This window comes from Macaca mulatta, chromosome 20 (assembly GCF_049350105.2).
Source record: "Macaca mulatta isolate MMU2019108-1 chromosome 20, T2T-MMU8v2.0, whole genome shotgun sequence".
Taxonomy (NCBI): Eukaryota; Metazoa; Chordata; class Mammalia; order Primates; family Cercopithecidae; genus Macaca; species Macaca mulatta.
This window is the reverse complement of record NC_133425.1, coordinates 46,218,977-46,240,934: the sequence shown is the minus strand read 5'-3', so window position 1 is coordinate 46,240,934 and position 21,958 is coordinate 46,218,977. Positions and strand designations below refer to the sequence as shown.

General features: G+C 36.0%; 1 protein-coding gene across 8 annotated transcripts in view; it reads right to left on the bottom strand.

Moving 5' to 3' along the window:
- CYLD (CYLD lysine 63 deubiquitinase) overlaps positions 1-21,958 on the bottom strand; it is a 54,789-nt gene that overhangs the window by 9,182 nt on the left and 23,649 nt on the right. For all 8 annotated transcript variants that reach the window (XM_077985638.1, XM_015126113.3, XM_077985640.1 and 5 more), the window contains exons 6-12: positions 11,388-11,486; positions 9,731-9,847; positions 7,646-8,025; positions 6,275-6,440; positions 5,206-5,347; positions 3,267-3,389; positions 764-855 (exon numbers count right to left, since the gene is read on the bottom strand). In XM_077985638.1, the coding sequence (XP_077841764.1) occupies positions 764-855; positions 3,267-3,389; positions 5,206-5,347; positions 6,275-6,440; positions 7,646-8,025; positions 9,731-9,847; positions 11,388-11,486 (1,119 nt within the window). The remainder of the gene's footprint in view (positions 1-763; positions 856-3,266; positions 3,390-5,205; positions 5,348-6,274; positions 6,441-7,645; positions 8,026-9,730; positions 9,848-11,387; positions 11,487-21,958) is intronic.

Here is a 21,958-nt window from a genome sequence, read left to right as displayed (position 1 = left end):
CATATTTTAATACTGAATTCTGTTTCATTCACCCAATATTATTTCAATTAAAAGCACAGTTTTCAAGTTTTCCTGACAAAGGAAAAACACAAAAGACATTTAAAAGTTATAATCAAGTATTATGTTTCAATTTTGTTGTAAGTTTATTACATTTGAAAGGGTGCAACAGATCGCACATAATGAAATAGCTGTTATTTCTTTTGGGGGGTTTAAGGTAAGTGAAGTACAATCTGAAGTATGCCCTGTTTTTTCCTGCAAGCCTCTAAACATTACAGCTGGTTACAGTATGCTGCTGACAAGTTCAAAGTCAAGTGGTGAATCTTTGAGTAAGCCCATTAGCTAGGAAGAGATTGAAACACTGTTCCCTGACTATAAACTTAATCCTAGTCAGCAGCTTTCTAACTCCTTTTATAACAAGGAAAACTCAGTGGGAAAATGTAGAAAACCCAATGCAACTCTGCACCACAAGAGAGAAACAACTGAGAATATCATTGCTGGGTGGAACGGAAAGGACTTTTTATTTAAGCATTTAGTATACTAGAACCAGCCAGCTTCTTAAAGGAGTTCATTATTCCACATCATCGATCACTTTTAGAAGAGAGGAAGAATTTACAAAAAGGGAAGATAACCATGTATCACATAGAAAGAAATTTCTAATTTAAAATAAAACCCCCCAACTACACAGACACACATTTCAGTTAATACTTTGACATGTGAATATGCTCTTCAGTTATGTTTAATGCATGTAAATTAAGATGGTCACCTTTTTCTTCAGAGGTAAATCCTGATGCAGCCTCCACCTTTTCAAGTATTTTCCTCAGTTTCATAATTTTTGTGGCACACACATATCCATATCTATGTTAGTAAAAAACTATTAATTGATATTGGCATGTATTAAGTTATATAACACATCTTAATCACACAGTTCTTTTTTTTTTTTTTTTTTTTTTTTGAGACAGAGTCTCACTCTGTCACTCAGGCTGGAGTGGTACAACGGCCCGATCTTGGCTCACTGTAGCCTCCGCTTCCCAGGCTCAAGAGATTTTCAAGCCTCAGCCACCAAAGTAACTGGGATTACAGGCGTGCACTACCATGTCCAGCTAATTTTTGTATTTTTAGTAGAGACAGCATTTCACCATGTTGGCCAGACTGCTCTTGAACTCCTGGCCTCAAGTGATCCACCTGCCTCGGCCTCCCAAAGTGCTGGGATTATAGGTGTGAGCCACCGCGCCCAGCCAACACATTTCTTATACAACTCCGGTATGTCATAAATCAATAGGTTAGACAATTAGTTTGAAGAAAACAATTACAGACTTCTTCTTGAAGCTTGCAAAATTAAAGATCTAGAACCAGAATTATTCTAGACACTATTATATGCTCTACAAGTAACTGTCTTACACTAATACAATACAAAAATTATTTTAAGTTTGTGGTGACTAATTTTTTAAATAATATTTGCTTGGGAAATTAAAGCATTTACTTTATAAAGCAGAATATACAATTTTGAGAGAGAGTATCCTTTTAATAGTAAAGTGTGAAACAGCCACCAAGGGAAACAGGAAAAGGAATTTATAAGAAACTGAAAATCTAAAATCTGCAATCAAACCAACTGGCATAATGATGACATTTTCTCTCTTCTTTGTCTGAATGCAAGACACATTCAATAAGTTTAATATCACTTTAAATTTGTAATTCTAAAAATGGCTTCAGAGGACAACTTAGTGGCTACCATAAGTTTACTAAGGACAAGTCAGAACTAGCTAATTTTATATCCACTTTTTATACTATTCATTCACTCGTTCATTTCCTGCAACCAATGCAGACTGAGAATCTACCACTTACATAGTAATGTAACCTGTCAGCCACTGGGAATACAAAACGAGTATAAAAAGACTGAGTGTCTGAAGAAAAGCAGAGATTTCAGCACCAAATAAAACCAGTCAGCTATATACAGATATGAATGCTACAGACACAGACACAGGGAATCCTGATCACAACAGGGCATCTGACCAGTTTCTTACTGTATACAGGGTAAGAAAGTGTGATTAACTATGATGCTTAACCGGTTGAACAATAGAATCCAAAGAATGTTTATTAATGAACTTATGGTACTTTGGAAGGAAGGAAGGAGGTGGTAACATCCCTTAGAGTTTCGGGTTTGACCTGTCTTGTTCCAGTATCAATTAGTTGGGGGAAAAAATAGTATGTTTAAAAATTTGCATAAGATAAAATAATTGATGTGAAAATCAAGATTCACAATTATCTTAAAAGGTAAGATCATTTAGAGAATTCATTACAGAATTTAAGGAAAGCAAAAGATTCAAGTGAGGAAATTTATTCTCTTATAATTTACTTTCCTAGTCATGTGATATAGCAGATAATTTGGGATGCTCATTGTATTTGAGTATGCTGCTTTTTTGGTTCAAATTTGATATAAAATTATTTTTTACTTTAATTGATAAATAAGAACAGTATATAAAAGGATTCAAATTTATCTTAATATGGACTTTAAATTATATCACTTTCTCTCTATACTCCTGAATGAGCAAATTTGTTTTATGATCTATCGCCCTAATTCTTCATAGTTTAAATTTTATAATGTGACATTATCACATATCACTACTACCACTTATTCAAAGTCTTTACTAGATATCTGTCACTTGTGCTTGTACCATTACAAATTGCTTCCTGTGGCCATAAAAAGACATATTTATAATTCCTAAAGTAGGAAATGGAAAAATAATCACCTTTTTAAGGCAGGTGGAAAGAGGCCAAATATATTCCTTTAACCAAAAAATATGGCACTAAAATACATCTCATCTGTTGCTAGTCCAAAGTATTAAACATTAGCTATTCTATAAAGAATTTCCCTGGTTCCTTTTCTTTCAGATTTAAGAAGCTAGACTATATCAATTTAACTAATAAGCATGATTACTTGTAGCAGAGGTGTTGGAATAAACTATTTCAAAAGATAAGAATTCTAAGTATTATGTATTAGCTTTCCTAAATGTACTGCAATTGCTAAATTATAGTTTACTCTAGCAAAATGGGTTAAATCATTTCATGGAATATGCTATCAGATTTAAGAAATTAAATAAACAAAAAAGTACAAGGACCAAAGGTTTAAAAATGTAATATTTTACCATGAGAACTAATTTTCCCACATCTCTTATTATATGAAGACAAGGTATAAATTAATTACTATACCAGAAAACAGCAAATAGAACACCATGTAAAGGCAAAATAGCAATATGTCTTCTACTTACATTCTCAGAGGATTAACAATTTCTGTCCTCAGTAACTCTTGGGTTTCACTATAATATTCTACATCATTCTTTTCTTTGGGTCTAAGTAACACAGTGTCCAGAACAGAACTAAAAGCAAATAAGCTGCAAAAGAAAAAGGATATTTTTCTTCATGCTATAAACATATTTTTCAAGGAATAGATTTTTTAAAGAATTAGAAGAGGAAAAGAAGTAAAGTCTAGAGAAGAAATAACATAACAATTTGTGTTTTTCGTTAACACAGGTACCAGGACCCCTGTGAAGATGCCCATGGTTCAATCATCAGGACCTACAGATCTTTCCATGTTAAGGGCAATACCAATAATACTGAAAAAGCAAACTGCAGATCAACGGTGTTAAAGGATAACAATGTGCCCATAGAATATTAAAAAATAAAACTTCTTTGCAAAAGTTGAAAGAGGGACTACAAATCTGTCAAATTACAGACAACAGAGGACATCATTTATAAACAACTTCCCGAAGCAAGCACTACTCAGTGCCTCACTTAATATCACTTATGAGTGACTAACAGGCCAGGTGCGGTGGCTCATGCCTGTAATCCCAGCACTTTGGGAGGCCGAGACGGGTGAATCACCTGAGGTCAGGAGTTTGAGACCAGCCCAACTAATATGGTGAAACCCCATCTCTACTAAAAATAAAAAAATTAGCTGGGCATGATGGAGTACACCTGAAGTCCCAGCTACTTGGGAGGCTGAGACAGGAGAATCGCTCGAACCCAGGAGGCGGAGGTTCCAGTGAGCCAAGATCGCACCACTGTATTCCAGCCTGGGTGACAGAGCGAGACTCCATCTCAAAAAAATAAATAAATAAAATGAGTGACAGCAGTAACTTGCTGGTATCAAAGAAAAAGAAAATTTAGCTAATACAGATTTTTATCAGGAAATCTAAAGAATATATCAATGCTGTAAGGCTTGTTTTTATCAAAGTATTCTGCAAATAAAATGACCACCACTTTATTCTCCCTACTTTAAAAATGTTAACATCCCATATTAACTTCCTAATTCTTATCATCTGGCTACAGAACTGGCAGGCTACTCTCAATTTAGCTCAGTCTACAATCCTCAGAACCTAAAGATTCTTGGTTCAATCTCCAGAGCTTAAAGATCCTTGCAATGTTAAGGCTGGGCATGGTGGCTCATGCCTGTAATCCCAAGCACTTTGGGAGGCCAAGGCAGGTAGATAATTTGAGGTCAGAAGTTCGAGACCAGCCTGGCCAACATGGTGAAACCCCATCTCTACTGAAAATACAAAAAAAAAAAAAAAGTTAGCTGGAAGTGGTGGTGCAGCCAGTAATCCCAGCTACTCAGGGGGCTAAGTCAAGAGAATCGCTTGAACCTGGGAGGCAAAGGCTGCAGTGAGCCCAGATTGTGCCACTGCACTCCAGCCTGGGGGAGAGTTAGACTCTGTCTCAAAAAAAAAAAAAATACTGCAATGTTAAGTTGTTCCACTTTGGAAAAAAATTGCATATATGAGGGCAGCAGTGCTGCTACTGAAAATCGTTTTTTAAAAGAAAGTAGTTTTATGACTGCCTTTACCTACTAAAAGAAATACAGCACACAACAGCCAATGGCTTTACTGCAAGTTATGTTGTTTGACACTTGCACAACTATTTCTCAGATACCTTCTGTATATCTATTTCATTTGTAACAATTTCATTTGTAACAATATCATTCACCTTTCTGGATACAGAAACATGAGAGGACATTCAAAAGCTTCCAAGGAGTATGTCATGAAAAGCAAATTTGCCTTTCGATCCTGACCCACAGTCATCAAGTTTCTCTGCTCAGAGGCAGGTGGCAGTTTCTTGCACACACACTCACACACGCACACACACACACACCCATATGCGTCCCCGCCCTCATGGCACTATCTATACCTATTGTATTTATTTTACACTTACCAGAATAAGGTTGAGTCTAAGTAACAAGAATTGTAATGACCCTGAATGCCTTTCTTCTTCCCAATCATTATCTCCAAGCCTTCTTTTTCCATTTTTGGCGGAGTATTTTCTTCTACTACTTCACTTAAGTAGCCTCCAAATGCTGAAAAGATTTTTTTTAAAAAAAAGTAAATGAAAAGAATTCTTTTAAACTATTACAATATGTATTCCCATAAATGTTTTTTCATTTTAAAATGTTTTTGTATTTTGATGCAAAATTTGTTTCTTAACTTTAAGTGGAAAGTAGGCTTTGGTTAACTGCTATTCAACTTGGCTTATAAAAACTGCTATTGTTCATTTTCAACTTCATTTCCTCCAAGATTTAAAAACACACTTTAGGGTATTATGTGTAAAAAGCATCTGTCAAGTAAAATATGTTTCCCAAATATTTTACTATTTATCTGAAGATGCTTCATTTTCGAGTTTGAAAAGAAAATGAAAATTCCAAAGTACTATTTCAACATAATAAGAAGTGTTTTTCATAAAGATGGCTTTCCTGTTTGCACCTGCTGAAGCCCCAAGACGCTTTTTCACTATTATGTAAAAGTGGAAAGGAACAGCACCAGGAAACTGCCACCAATTACACGTGATGAGGAGAGCTGTCCTCCAGCAATCAGTTGAAATCTACTTCCTTCACCAAAATGCTGATTTCTTTGTAAGATACACTCACTGCTGTACTTAAACAAGATACTGTGAGGGAAGTCAGTTAAAAAAAAAAAAAAGGTCACATTTCAATTTCTACCACTAGCATTGCTGAAAACTAAATGTCTGTCACCAACAGGAAGAGAAAAACAAATCACACTATTATTCACTTTATAAGTCCCAAACACACATCCTAATACTTTTTAAAGATGTCCCCTTCTTAAAACAACTTTCTTATACACCATGCAACATTTTTACTGATTTAAAGCTTAATGAGAGTTGGCAAGAAATATATTAAAACACTGTCACCATCACCTAATATAACATGATATGAGATTAGAATTAGAGTCATTCCAGGTTGTTAAGTAAACGAAAAGCATCCAAATACCTAAGGAGTTACAGCGCTCGATCTGATTGGAAACCGGCTGCAATGATGCAAACCTAGAGTCAGGCCTGCAGCTCTTCAGTTTCACAAACAGCGCCTTCTTCAGGGCACAGGTGAAATACCGAGTGCCTCTGAAGGTTCCATCCGTACAGCCTGCACACTCATCTTCCTGAAAAAGAAATGCTTCAATATGCATTATACCGTGCCTTACAGAGACAGTATACAAAGAACTAAGGTTTCTAAGACCTGTTTCTAGTATACCCTTTCCCACCACTCCCTCTTCGCACCTGTACTGAGAACCTCGTCAAGAAAAAGGAGTTGAGTAATCAGTGCTTCAGCCCACAGCTACTGATTTAAGAAGTGAATTCCTTAATCCAGCATAAAGCCCTTCTTGTATTTCCTTTCAGAATATATGCTTCAACCTCCCCTGGTTAAACAGGCTTTCCTGCACCATTTCTACAAGCATTAAAACAGGCAGGGAAGGAGAAGGCTATTTATTTTAATCCTCATTCTTGCCTTCCCGCCGTGCCCCACAAGATAGTATTCACTAGCATGGAAACAAATAAGAAAAAAAAAAAAAGAAAGAAATATATTTAAATTGGCCAGGTGCGGTGGCTCATGCCCATAATCCTAGCACTTTAGGAGGCCGAGGCAGGCGGATCACTTGAGTCCAGGAGTTTGAGACCAGCCTGGGCAACATGGCGAAACCCTGTCTCTACTAAAAATACAAAAAACTAGCCAAGCACGGTGGTGCATGTCTGTATTCTAGCTACTCACGTGACTGAGGCAGGAGAACAGCTTGAGCCCAGGAGGTCAAGGCTGCAGTGAGCCCTGACCGTGCTACTGCACTCCAGCCTGGGCGATAGAGTGAGACCCCATCTCTAAATAAATGCTAAACATACTCAACTTCTCCTTTCCTGATTACAAAATATCAAACGATATGTTCTCCTGATCTCTAAAGGGAAAACCTTTCCCTCTAGCAAAGGTCTCAAAAGATCTCTAAAAATGGTGATTAATTTTAAAGCCAGTGATATAATTCTTAGAACTGACCAGGGGAAGTGGCTGAAGAAGAAAGACAAAAGATGATGGCAAATTTGTTTGATTTACTAAATTTGGTTTAATATAAGGAGCCTAAATCGATTGGCCTAAAAATCAACTTTCATTCCTTGAACGTAAATCAACCAACATTAGGACAAGTGGGTCGCAAGCCTCAGGGGTGGCAAAGGGAAGTCAGGCAACATGGTGAGAAAATTCTTCTGCAGTGATAGCTTTTCTGACAAATATAACAGTTTGTCAAAAAGCATATAATAGGGTGAAATCTGCGTAAAACCTCATAGAGAAAAGAATTGAAATTTTGGGGTCAAGTTAAATTACCAGTTCCAGTCCAGCAAGTACTTCATTCAGTCCTGGGGGCTGACCGATCCAACGGATTACCCCGTAGAAAGGAGGGTTCTCCTTAACTTCAGCCAGTGAGCCCACTTCTAGACCATGTGAGTTCCCAGGAGGCATAGCCAAGGGTGGACTCTCTTGCACGGGTGCAGTGTTTAGCTCTTCCATCACAGACTGGGCTGACAGAGAAAGTGGACTGTGGCCAATACTTCCATTGGTATTAGGCATCTTTGTGAGACTGAACGGTAAAGAGTGGAATCTGTTCTCGGTGGACAGTGAGTTCACAGGAGGAGGCTGGAGTGGTGGTGAAGAACGGTCAAAGTCTGTAGATATCTCTGTAAGAGATTTTGCAGGGTCTTCTGCAACTAAAAAATTATTCCTAATTAGAGAAATGTATTCAAGGATATCGACTCTGTCTTCCATTTCTAAAACTTAATATACAGATATAGTCCAACCGCCCACCTGACCTCCCTGCTATTAATAGTACTCTCATAGGCACAAAGTTACTATCTCCAACAGTGTTCTCGCTTCTCCCTCCACCTCCATATTTATGCACCTCAGTCAATGGCACCCAATTGTTCAAACCAAAAAATCTTCATCACTGGGTATCGTATAGGTGATAGTCTTTGTCCAAAATACAATTAATTGAGAAAGCAGTACAAAAAGATACCAAAAACCTTAAGAAACGCTTCTAAATAACTAATGGATCAAAAAAGAAATAATAAGTTTTAACAATAAAGAAAAAAGAGAAAAAGAAACAAAGAAAGAAAGAATCCTTGCGGAACATGGCTAAATTAATACTTATAAGGGAATTTTATAGGCTTAATTGCTTATTTCAGAAAAAAACAAAAGCTAAATATGAACTCAGCATACAACTTGGGAAGTTAAAAGAACAGAATAACCCCCAAAAAGGTAGAGAAGAATAAACTAAAGAACAGAAACAATAGAAGAGAGAAAACAAACATACAATAAGAAGTTCAAAGCCAGAACAAACACAAACACACAATGTAATTTAAGAGAAACCAAACACATGATAAAGAGAGCCACGGCCAAAAGCTATTTCCTTAAAATGACTAATACATTTGACAGGCAGGTACTGCAGATCATTGAGGGAAGAATGAACTTCTTACTAAATGCTGTTGAGATAACTGGTTATCCATATGTTTAAAAAAAATTAAACTGGAATCCTACTCATACTCTATACGAAAATCAGCTCCAGGTGGCTTAAAGACAAATGCGGCAGGCAAAACTCTAAAGGCTGGGAGACCACAGAGTAAGGCCTGTTTGCCTTTCCATTCTCATCTCATGAGTGTCATGCCTCTTTCTCTGTTCCAGTGCCTGGCAAACACTAGCTTCCATTCTTCCACTTTCCATATGCTATTTCTTCTCCCGAGGAGGTTCTGGCCCCTTTCACTTTGTCATCTGTCAATCCTCTGGTAAACCTAAGCATGTGTCACTGCCCCAAAGAAACATCTCCAAGACGCTGAGAAAAGTCATCTTTGGTGTATTCTCACAGCATCACGCACCTTCACTGCACACAGCACCAAGGCAACTCTACTTCTGTGTCTGCGGTTGTTTGATTAATTTCTGTCTCAACAACTTAACTGCAAACTCACAAAGGGCACGAACCATGTCTACTTTTTCTCACCATTTTCATCTTGATGCCTAAAAGAATGCCTGGCAATCATAAGCACTCAATAAATATTTGTTGAACAAATGAACAAAGAAAAGAATAAACTAGACGAAAATGATGTCCCAGGACCAAGGGAAGATAAAATTTTTAAAAGGGAGTGCTTTAAAGAGGTCAGGAAGGAACCAGACAGAAATCTTCCACCCTAAATAGATCGGTTAAAGGAAAAGAACAAATTACTAATCCATTTCTTAAACATTTTAATAATCTTAACAGCAGTACAGTTCAAACTGTGTACAATATTTTAGTTCAGCAATATTACAAAGAGTGGTCTACTTACTCTGTTTCCAAAAACTACAAATATTGCTATAAAAAGCCATTTTTATTTGATGAGTTAAAAAGAAAGGATCATTATAAAGAGCACTAAAATTACAGATTACCTTCATCAATGTACCATGTATTTTTTGATTTGGATTGTGGTTGTGAGTCAACAGAAGACCCATTTAAGGTATAAAATAATTCAGATCTGTTTCTATTTCCAGGGTCTGAGGTAGATCCTATAGAACAAGAAAAGTTTCATTTAAAAATAAAGTCAATATAGCATCAAAGGTTTTTCTAGTAAGAGAAATTAATATGCATATGATGTTAATAACTGTTTACATAACCAATAAATATATATAAATACAATATGTTTTTTAACTGTCTTCAGCTTTTAAAAATTTGGTAACCATTTTGGCAATATTAAAAATATTCTTCAGCCCAAAAGTCAATATAGGAGGGAAACAGGAGTAAGTGAAAAGAAAGGTCCACTCACTTAAAAAAAATGAACTGCTTTAAGTCATTGTTCCATGTACCACAGCTTATTTTTAAATGTCAAAATCACCATTCCCCAGCTTCATTTGATAGACCCACTGGTTCACAAATTTAACCTATTATTTTAAAAGAAGGTAATCCTCAAATGCTATATATAAATCGACACACAAATTATGTTTAAAAATAGTTAAGTTTTAAACATTTTGGAATTTTTGGTCATCAAATTCCTTGTATCTTTGAAAAAATCAAGCACTATTATTTCTTATAGATTGGATTTATTGTATGTAAGAGGGCAAGTGTAGCTATGCCACAGCCATTTCAAGACATTACCTTGCCTCAGTATTAATTCAAGGACATGCCACACACAGTGGGGGGCAGTGGGCTCTCCAGAACCCACAAAAAAACTGATTTTCCTTTTCAAATTAAAGTAGGTAGCTGTACATTTTATAACTTTAAGATATACTACAATACAATTAACACGACATATCTTAAGAAAATCTTTAGTCTGTTTCTATTTAAATGAGAGTAGCAAGTTTGAGCTATCCTATATAGATCTATAGGTTAACACAAAAAAGACTGTTACCTATATATCCTGTAATTAATCCTAAGTCTCCCAGGCTCCAATGTCACACAAAATAATTCTTAAAGTACAATTTCCTTTTAAATGAGCCAAAATTGTAATAATTGAGGAAAAAATATTCTTCTTCTAACCCGTATCTGAGTTAACAAAAATTCTTAGAGCCTTTTTAATGAGCTGTTTGGCTTGTATAACTACCATTCTATAAATCTATGAAGTATGTGAAAGCTAACAAAAAAAGAGCTGTAAGCTCCACACATATTGTGAGGAAGCTTCTGGGAAAGAGAATAAATTTTTGCTTAGCAGTTTGAGATTTAATTTGTGCCACATCTAGTCAGTAAAATCCATTTAATTAATCTCTATTATACTTTATCCTATATAACATTATCCATAAAGGATTATTTTACACAGTTGCAATCCTAAACTACACATACAAATATTCCAAGTAAGGAGTTCCAAAAACCAGTTGATTATAGACCAGCAAAACACACAAGTCCTTATAGGGAACTCTTCCTGAGGTAAAAAAGGCTGGGAACAGTTGGCTTAAACAGTATTTATATACAAGCTTTAGTTTCACTACTAAAAATGTTTGAAAGAAAAAAAGTCTACATACATGTTCAGAAGTAATAGCTTATAACCTTTTTTTAATGCTATGGCAAATTAGGCATTATGTAAATTACTAAAGGTTATATGCTATTAATCCATACCTGTCGCCTTTGGTTTATTATGACTGGACGAACCTTTGTCCCCAACACCTCTTGACATAAAGGCAAGTTTGGGAGGCCTCCTTTCCTGTGACACGCTCTCTGAAACAGTGAACATATTTTTTAAAGATAAAGGCAAATTCTTACAGAAAAGAAACAATCAAGAAAGCAATGACAGTAACAAAATTTAAAAAAAAAAAAACCCTCTTTCCACAAAAAGGCAGAATTTTTAGTCTTACAAATTATTTTTAAAGGCCATCAAAAGTATTGAAAAAGATAATACCATGGGGGAAAAATCAATGCTGTATTTCAAAATGTAATTTCTATAAGAAAATACCCTCTCAAAATACAATTCAGCTACATGCTTTAACCTCCTGAAAATTTAATTGCTTGTAGTCAATTTTATTTGATCTCTTAGAACACAACAAAGAAAATCTTACTCAGTTTTTTTACAGCATTTCCCAAATCAGCAGGCCTAGAACACCCCTGTGTATTATAAAGTGTTTCGAACTCAAATATTTCTTGAAGATGCTGAGATAAACAAAGATAAATAATTTCTTTACTGCATGGAACCAGAACCTTTAATATGCTAATGCACATTGTGAATTGCTCAGGGAGAAACAAAATAAATTTACTGATAAAAATTTTTATGCTTAGCATCTTAGATTAATATAAGATTAATCTATATTGCTTAGCATCTTAGATTAATATATTTCATGAACACAGTTTGAAAAAAGCCTGGTTAGGAACACGTGTCATCGTTAGGAAAGTTCTGGTTAAGAACATGTATCTGCTTTTTAAAACATATATGTTAAGAATAACACAGATGTGTATACAAACACATATATATACAGGAGGAAAACACAGAGAATTACACACAGATTAAAAATACAGAAAGCCAGAGACATAACAATAATATATGTGAAAAAACACTCACAATTATTTCTGAAATATAGGTGTAATAAGTGTGGCAAACTTGTTTTGAATACAAAGACCACTCTAGACCTTAAAGCCCAGCAATGATCATAAAATACTCCTAAATACTGATCAAGGCAATGTAGAAGAGGCAGTGTGGAAAGTTCTTCCTTTGAAAAATTCAACGACACATCCGTGGAGTCCAACACGACACTTAGGAGTCATACCTGATAAAGCTGTGTGTCAGCAAAAACGATATCACCCACAGTGGATTTGAGGACAGAAAGAAAGAAATAGGAAAATTTTTACATTTTAAACACAAGGAAAAGACTTTTCTTTAAAAAAAGAGGAAATCATACTACATGAATTATATGTACATACTTGGTAACTTTTTCCATGGTTGAAGGAGAAGGGGGATTTATTACTAAACTATATCTTAAACATCTCATAATACGATCCAATAGAATATGAAAATATTTTAATTCAAAAATTATACCAGTTAACCATGATTTCCATCAAGTGATATGAGAAGAGAAAAGCTATGTACTAATACTGTGGTCCCCACTTATCCACACTTTTACCTTCGATGGTATCAGTTACCCACAGTCAACCACTGTCCAAAAATATTAAATGAAAAATTGCAGAAACAGACAATTCGTAAGTTTTAAGTTGCATACTGTTCTGAGTATTATAACGAAATCTTGCACCATCCTAACCTATAACCCCTGGACACGACCCATCCCCCTGTCCAGCATCTCCACACTGTGTCTACTCCCTGCCTTGGTAGTCACTTGGTAGCCACCTCAGTCATCAGATCAACTACTGCAGTATCACAGTGCTCACGTTAAAGTCACCCTTATTTTACTTAATAATAGTTCTGAAGTACAAGAGTAATGATGTTGCCATATTGTTATTATTGTCTCTTTTCCGATTAATTATTGTTTTTAATATCTTATTGTGCCTACTATATAAATTAAACTTTATCAGAGGCATGAATGTAGAGGAGAAACACAGTATATGTAGGGTTCAGTACTATCCATAGTCTCAGGTATCCACTGGGGGTCTTGGAAGTATCCCTTGATGAAAGAGGCGACTACTGTTCTTTTACGATGCTGTCATTCAGATATCTTTAAATAGCACCCATGACAGCTACTTCAGAAGGAAAATCTTAGTCACTGAGAAGAGTTCCCAAATTATAGCATGTAAATTTACTAAAGAAAAACAACTCCCACTATTAACTGTAATTAACTGCATATAACATTTTTTAAGTATGTTCACATGTATACCACGATATAGATCCATTATATAGTTAGTAACCATTGTAACAAATGCCGCAAGTGCTCTTCCCTTTGTTAGGCTTTGAAGGCAGCCTGGCAGGACCGGAGGGCCAACTGGATGGCCAGTGGTGACAGTTCTGCAGGTGACACTAGGGAGGAGCTCCAAAGATTAGGAATGTGAGCAGGAGGGCACTGGAGTTGGAAACTGTGGCTACCTTCTGCCAAAGGCTGTCTGAGAGGGGGTCAAATATCAGCTCTGAAGAAGTGGACATTCCATCAGAATTCTATACAGACAAAGGGGCACAAACCACCTCTAACTGCCCTCCAGCAATTACACATCAAATATTTCTTGTTCCTTTGTCACAACTGTGTTCATGGCCCAAAACTACTTGGGTCAAAGCAAAGCTTTCAAACTTAAATGAATTATAAGTGATTACCAACTCAGGAAAAGATAAATATGGGATGAAAAACAAGGTAAGAAATAAATTCAGCTGGCAATTTTGTGTGATTAAAACAATCCTGATTAAAGATATTAAAAGATATAGAAGATAAGTCCACCAAACAGCATGTGTAAATATGTACAGAGCAGCCCTATTCATTATAATCAAAAACTGGAAACAAGCTATTTCGCAGAATAGAGAAACAAATTATGGTCTATTCATACAACGGAATACTACACAGCAATAAAAAAGGAATAAACGACTGATAAACAGGGCAACACGGACATTGTGTTCAGCAAAAGAAACCAAACCTAAAGTATCCATTATATATACACAGCAAGACTGCATTTAAATGATAAAATTCACAGCTTATCCATCACTTGTTGAGTTAACCAGAAAAAGAAAAAATCCTTTGGAGAATCTTGAGCTGGAAATCATAACAATAAACTAGTGAACAAGTTATTGTTCAAATCAAATGAAATGTCTATGAATTTGAATGACCCAGTAAATTAAGAGAAATTGTTTAATTAATGTGCTGCTTAACATCAGCAGCCACAAGAGCATAATTCAGACTCAAATGAGAATTTAATATCCACAGAAATCTTGTGAAGAAAATACAGTTTACTTGAGTAGAATGAGGTATTATTAAACCCGACACCACAAATATCCTAATAGCAACTATTCAGAAATCTCTAAAAGGTTGGGTTCCTGATCAGAATAAATATTTTCCATAATAGTATATGAAAAATTGTTCAAGAAATGTTGGAAGATGACATACAGATAACACCAAAAGTTGCATGCTGTAGACCTGGTGCTTCAAATTATCCTTCTTCAGGGCTCCAGCTCTAACTGTCTCATAGGACCAGGAGTTCTCCCTATACAGGCAATATTCATGGTGACTCTGACTGACAAGCCATCTCTACAAAAGCCATGTATTACTGTCTATCAAAATGTAAAATGCACATAGCCTTTGACGTAGCAATTCTACTCCTAGGAAGTTATCATTTTACACTGGCACACATGCTAACTGATACATAGATACGAAGTTATTCACTGAAGCACTGCTTATAACAGCAAAAGACTGAAAACAACCTAAATGCTCATCAGTAGGAGACTGGTTCAAAAACTATGATACATGCATAAAATGAAATATAATGCAATGATTCAAACAAAAGACTAAGTATACAACTTATATACTAATATTAAATAATCTCTAATATCTATTGTTAAGTTAAAAAGGAAGGTGGCAACTTCCACTTCTGGAAAGATAAAGTAGATGTACGTCCTATTTCTCTTGCTAAGTACAACTAAAATCTCTAGACATAATATATAAAACAAATATAAGAAGACTTTGAAAGGTAGAGATGGGAAGGTAGACCAGCTAGGAACCTCAAGACCTAAGAAATAACATCATGGAGATTTCCCTCTGGGTTTTCTTCTTGACTACATTCTTATCTCATACTTAGAGCTAAAAAACTCAGCACCGTGGAAACATCAATAGGCACAGACTAAAGAAGGCCCCAACAAAAGTTCTGCTCTCTCTAGCCAAAGGATATCAATTCTCCCCAAAGTCATATACAGGTTTAATGCAATTCCTATCAAAATCTCAAGAAGATTTTATATAGATGTACACAAGATTATTCTAAAATGCATACAGAAAGGCAAAAGATCTAGAACAACTAAAACAATTTTGGAAAAGAAGAATAAAGTAGGAGGAATTAGTTTAATAGATTGCAAGACTTACTAGTTAGCCACAGTGATCGAGACTGTGGTATTATGGGCAGTAGGACAGACACACAGATCAATGGAACCAAATGGAGAACCATGAAAGAGACCCACATAAATATACCCAACTGAATTTTGACAAAAGCAGATAAATAATTCAATGGAAGAAAGAATCTTTTCAACAAATAGCGATGGAGCAATTAGATATCCACAGATTTTTTCGGTGGCTCAAGCCTGTAATCCCAGCACTTTGGGAGGCCGAGACGGGCGGATCACGAGGTCAGGAGATCGAGACCATCCTGGCTAAAACGGTGAAACCCCGTCTCTACTAAAAAATACAAAAAACTAGCCGGGTGAGGCGGCGGGCGCCTGTAGTCCCAGCTAATCTGGAGGCTGAGGCAGGAGAATGGCCTGAACCCAAGAGGCGGAGCTTGCAGTGAGCTGAGATCTGGCCACTGCACTCCAGCCTGGGAACAGAGCAAGACTCCGTCTCAAAAAAAAAAAAAAATGAAATTCTACTTACATCTCACACCTTATACAAAACTAACTCAAAATAGATTATAGACTTAAATGTAAAAAGTAAATCTATGAAAGTTTTTGGAAAACAGAGAACAAGGATGCAAAGAAATTAGAACCCTCATACACTGTGGCTGGAAAAGTAAATGGTGCAGCTCCTTCGGAAAACCATCTGGCAGTTCCACAAATGACTAGACACAAGGTCACCATATGACCCAGCAATTCCACTCCTAGGCAGTACCCAATAGAACTGAAAACAGGTGTCCACAGAATAACTTGTATATGAATGTTCACACAGCATTTTTAATAGTCAAAAACTAGAAACTGATGTCCATTGACTGAAAAATGGATAAACAAAATATGGCAGATCCATTTATTGGAATATTATTCAACCATAAAGAAGGTTAGAGTACTGATTTTGCTATCACATGGATGAACCCTGAAAAGATTATGCTTAATTGAAGAGGCCAGACACAAAAGCCACACATTTTTTATTCTATTTATGTGAAATGTCCAGAATAGGCAAGTCTGTAGAGACAGAAAGCAGATCAGTGGTTGTCAGGGTCTCAGGGTAAGAGACAATGGGAAGTAACTGCTTAATGGGTACTGGGTTCCCATGAAAATGTTCTAGAACTGGATAGTGGTAAGGGTTGCACAACATACTACATTTCAATTTTCAAAAGCTTAGGAGAAAATCTTTCATATGTAGAGCTAAACAAAAGTTGTTGAACTTGACATAAAAGCTTGATCCATACAAGGAAAACTTTATAAACTTGACTTCTTAAAAATAAAAATCTTGTTCTCCGTGAAAGACCCTATTAAGAGGATGAAAAGACAACTACACATTGGGAGATAAAATGTATCAAAGAATTCGTATCGAGGATACATAAAGACTTCTCAAAACTCAACAGTAAAAAAGCACAGGATCCAATGAAAACCTGGGCAAAAGAGATGAGGACACCTTTCACTCAAGAATATATATGAAGGCTGGGCATGGTGGCTCATGCCTGTAATCCCAGCACTTTGGGAAGCCGAGGCGGGTGGATCACTTGAGGTCAGGAGTTTGAGACCAGCCTGGCCAACATGGTGAAACCCTCTCTCTACTAAAAACACAAAAATTAGCCAGGTGTGGTGGTGCACACCTGTAATCCCAGCTACTTGGGAGGCTGAGGCAGGAGAATCACTTGAACCCAGGAGGCAGAGGTTACAGTGAGCCGAGATCGCACCACTGCACTCCAGCCTGGGTGACAGAGCAAGACTCCATCCCCCGCAAAAAAGAAAAAGAATATATACAGATGACAGTGAGCACACGGAACGATGTTCAACATCAGCAGCCATCAGGTAAACTCAAATCAAAATCACGATGAGATACAACTACAAATCTCTCTGAATGGATGAAATTTAAAATAGTGACAACACCAAATACTGGAAAGGATACAGAGAAACCAGATTACCCATATATTGCCAGTGGTAATGTAAAAGAGTACAGTCACTCTGGAAAACAGTTTAGCGGTTTCTTACGAAACTAAATTTGCAAATATCAGCGAGTATGCACTCGGACAATTATGTCCAAGAAATGAAGATTTATGTGCACTCAAGAAACTGCATACAAATATTCATAAAAGCATTATTCATAATAGTCAAAAACTGGAAACAAATCAGATGTACTTCAATGGGTAAACAGTTAAACAAACTGATACATCCATAATATGGAATATTACTCAGGAATAAACAGGAACAATCCATGGATATATAAAATAATATAGATAAATCTCCAGAGAATTATGCTCAGTGAAAAAAGTGCCAGTCTCAAAAAGTTACATACTGTACAACTCCATTTATATAACATTCTTGAAATGACTGAATTATAGAAATGGGGAGCAGATGAGTGGTTGTCAGAGGTTAAAGATGGGGCAGGAGTAAGAGGGAATTCATGCGGCAATAAAAGGGCAACATAAGAGACCTTTGTGGGATGGGAATGTTCTGTCTTTTGATCGTATCAGGGTCAACATTCTGGTAGCACACGTCTTGTTTTACAAGATGTTACCACTGGGGAAAATGGGCTAAAGGGCACACAGGATCTCTCTCTCTCTGCATGTGAATCTATAATAATCTGAAATGCTGTAAATCATACAGCTGAAAAAGGGCTTGTATTCAGAATGTATAAATAACTCTCAAAATCCAATCATAAAGAAATAATTAAAAATTGGCCAAAGACTTTCACAGATACTAAACCAAAGAAGATACATAGATGACAAATACACACATGGAAAGCTGTTTGATATCACTGGCCACCAATGAAGCACAGAGTAAAACCACAATTAGATGTTAATAAAATTTTAAAAACTGATCACACCAAGTGTTGGCAAAGATATGGAAGAATCATCTCTCTCATATACTCCTTCTGGGAATGTAAAATAATGCAACCACTTTGGAAACACAGCTTGGAAGGATTGGAGGTTTTATTTAAGTTAACAATCACCTATGATATTACCGGCCATTCCACATCTAGATAGGTACCCAAGTGAAATGAAGGCATACGTCCATACGAAGATTTGTACACAAATTTTCATAGCAGCATTATTCATAATAGCCAAAAACTGAAAGCAACTCAAGTGTCCATCAACAAGTGAATGGATATAGAAACTAGTATAACCATATCAGCAATAAAAAGGACAACATGATGGATAAAAAATAATTATGTCAAGTGAAACTAAGCCAGACAAAAAAGAATACATCCTGATATATTCCATTTCTGTAAAATCCTTTAAAATGTGAACAAGCGTATACCGACGTAAAGAAGACCAGTGGTTGTCTGAATGTAGAGGGTAGGAGGACAGCAAGAGGCAGAGGGAGGGGTCCCAAGGGACATCCTTTGGGGTGATGGATATGTTCATGATCTTGATTGTAGAGATCGTCAAAAAAAATTGCATTATACTCCCAATCCCCACAACTAGAACAAGAGACACAGGTTGAACTAGAAAAGCAGAAATGTATAATTTTGGGGTGGTGCTAATTGATATGCTTCATCATAACAACTTCAAGAACCTGAACATAATGTCAAATTAGATATGTTAGCAGTGTTTTTAACCATTTAGAACAAATTAGATATGTTAGCAGTGTTTTTAATCATTTAGAACAGAAATATAAGAGAGAAACAATTTTATAACAGGTTTAAGATTCCTGCATCTTTTAATCAAAGGTATCCTTCAGAAGCCAACTATTACAAGCAATTGACTAGAAAGAATTCTTTCCCAAGTTTCCCAGCTATTCAACTGCTCCAAAAAGAATCTTTTTTCTTTTTTAAAGGCTGGAAATATTAGTTTTGTCTTACAAATGAAGGCAATTGGGCAAGAAAAAGAAACTAAGGAACTAAACGAGACACTTTCACTGTTTTTTTCCCCTCAAGAAAAGAGTCCTAATGATGACATGAAAGGCAGACGAAGACTCATTTAAATAAACTAAATTAATTTTCATTTAAACAACTTTAGTTTTTAAAGTCTATTTGCAAGCTTTATTTTGTTGACAAATAAGTGTAATTTATGTATTATGTTATAAAAGCTGGTATCATTCTTAATTATCTCCTATTGACGGTTTATGAAAATCAAGCTTTAAAAGAAAAAAAAATACCATTCTTTTCCTTTCTCTTCACTGCTCTGAGCCAGCAATAATGACAATGATAACTACTGATTTAGAAGATCAAAGTGTGCCTGACAAGTGACGCCCAAGATATTCATGTAAGTAATTTTTATTATTTTAATCCTCCACCAATATTTTAATAAAACAAAACTGTAAATGTTTTTAAGATAAATACTAGTAATGAAGAATTCTTTGTCAGGTTATATTCCAGGAAAAACAGAAAGGGTGGTTTTTTTCTTTGCTTTTCTTTTTTAGTGCTACTGTAGAACCCAAGATAATTTACATTTCAAACCAAATTGAGATGTGGAAAAAATATACAGAAGGAAATACAGCTCTAGAGTGTGTGTGTGGGAGAAAGCACTTCAAGTATTTATTTTACAGCCAAGTGAGAAAAACAATCAATTATACATAAGTCAACTTCATAGTTCAGGTATCTCAATCTTAAATTATAATACTAAACTAATGATTTCCCTAGTCTCCTAACCCATTCAATATAATGAATTACATTCAGTTGTAAAAGGTAAAATTCAAAGAAATGCAATTAAGGTAAGTAAAGAGAACGGTTACTGCCAATCGAAATGCTTTTTTTTTTTTTTTTTTTTTTTTTTGAGCTTTCAAAAGTACCCCTTGGAATTTTATTAAAAAAAGAAAAATTGAAACCCACAAACCCACACAGGCATACCCCGGAGATATTGCAGGTTCTGTTCCAGACCACCACAATAAAGCAAATATTACAATAAAGCAAGTCACACAAATGTTTTGGTTTCCCAGTGCATATGAAAGTTATGTTTACACTATACTGTAGTCCATTACGTGTGCAATACCATCGTGTTATTAAAAATAATGTATATACCTTAATTTTTAAAATATTTCATTGCTAAAAAATGTTAATGATTATCTGAGCCTTCAAGGAGTCATAGTCTTTTTGCTGGTGGAGGCTCTTGCCTCAGTGTGGATGGCTGCTGACTGATCACGGTGATGGTTGCTGAAGGCTGGAATGACTGTGGCAATTTCCTAAAACAAGACAACAATGAAGTTGGCTCTTTCTTTCATAAAAGATTTCTCTGTAGCATGTGATACTGTTTGATAGCATTTTACTCACAATAGAAGTTCTTTCAAAACTGGAGTCAATCCTCTCCCAAGCCCTGCTGCTTCTTTACTAAGTTTACGGAATATTCTAAATCCTTTGTTGTCATCTCAGCAACACTCACAGTATCCTCACCAGGAGTTGATGTCGTCTCAATGAATCACTTTTCCTTTCCTCATCTGCTCAAGTTTTATCATGAGACTGCGGCAATTCAGTCAAGTACATTTTCAGGCTCCACCTCTAGTTCTAGTTCTTTTGCTATTTCCACCACATCTACAGTTACTTTTTCCAGTGAAGTCTTCAACCCCTCAAAGTCATCCATGAGGGTTAGAATCAACTTCTCCCAAACTCCTGTTAATGTTGGTATTTTGACGTCCTCCCATGAATCATGGATGTTCCTAATGGCATCTAGAATGGTGAATCCTTCTCAGATAGTTTTCAATTGACTTTGCCCAGTCTATCAGAGGAATCATGATCTATGGCAGCCTTACAAAATGTATTCCTTAAATAAAACTTGCAAATAGAAATTACTCCTTGATCCATATGCTGCAGAACGGATATTGTGCTAGCAGGCATGAAAATAACATTAATCTCCTTGTGCATCTCCATCAAAGCTCTTGAGTGACCAGGTGCACCATCAATGAACAGTAATATTTTGAAAGGAATCCTTTTTCTGAGCAGTAGATCTCAACAGTAGACTTAAAATATTCGTTAAGCATGCTGTAAACAGACGTGTTGTCATCCAGGCTTTGTTGTTCCATTTATAGAGCACAGGCAGAGTACATTTAGCATAATTCTTAAGGGCTTTGGGATTTTCAGAATCCTGGCTTCAACTTAAAGTCACCAACTGCATTAACCCCTAACAAAAGAGTCAGCCTATCCTTTGAAGCTTCGAAGCCAGGCATTGACTACTCCTCTCAGCTATGAAAGTCTTAGATGGTGTCTTCTTCCAATAGAAGGCTGTTTTGCCTACAC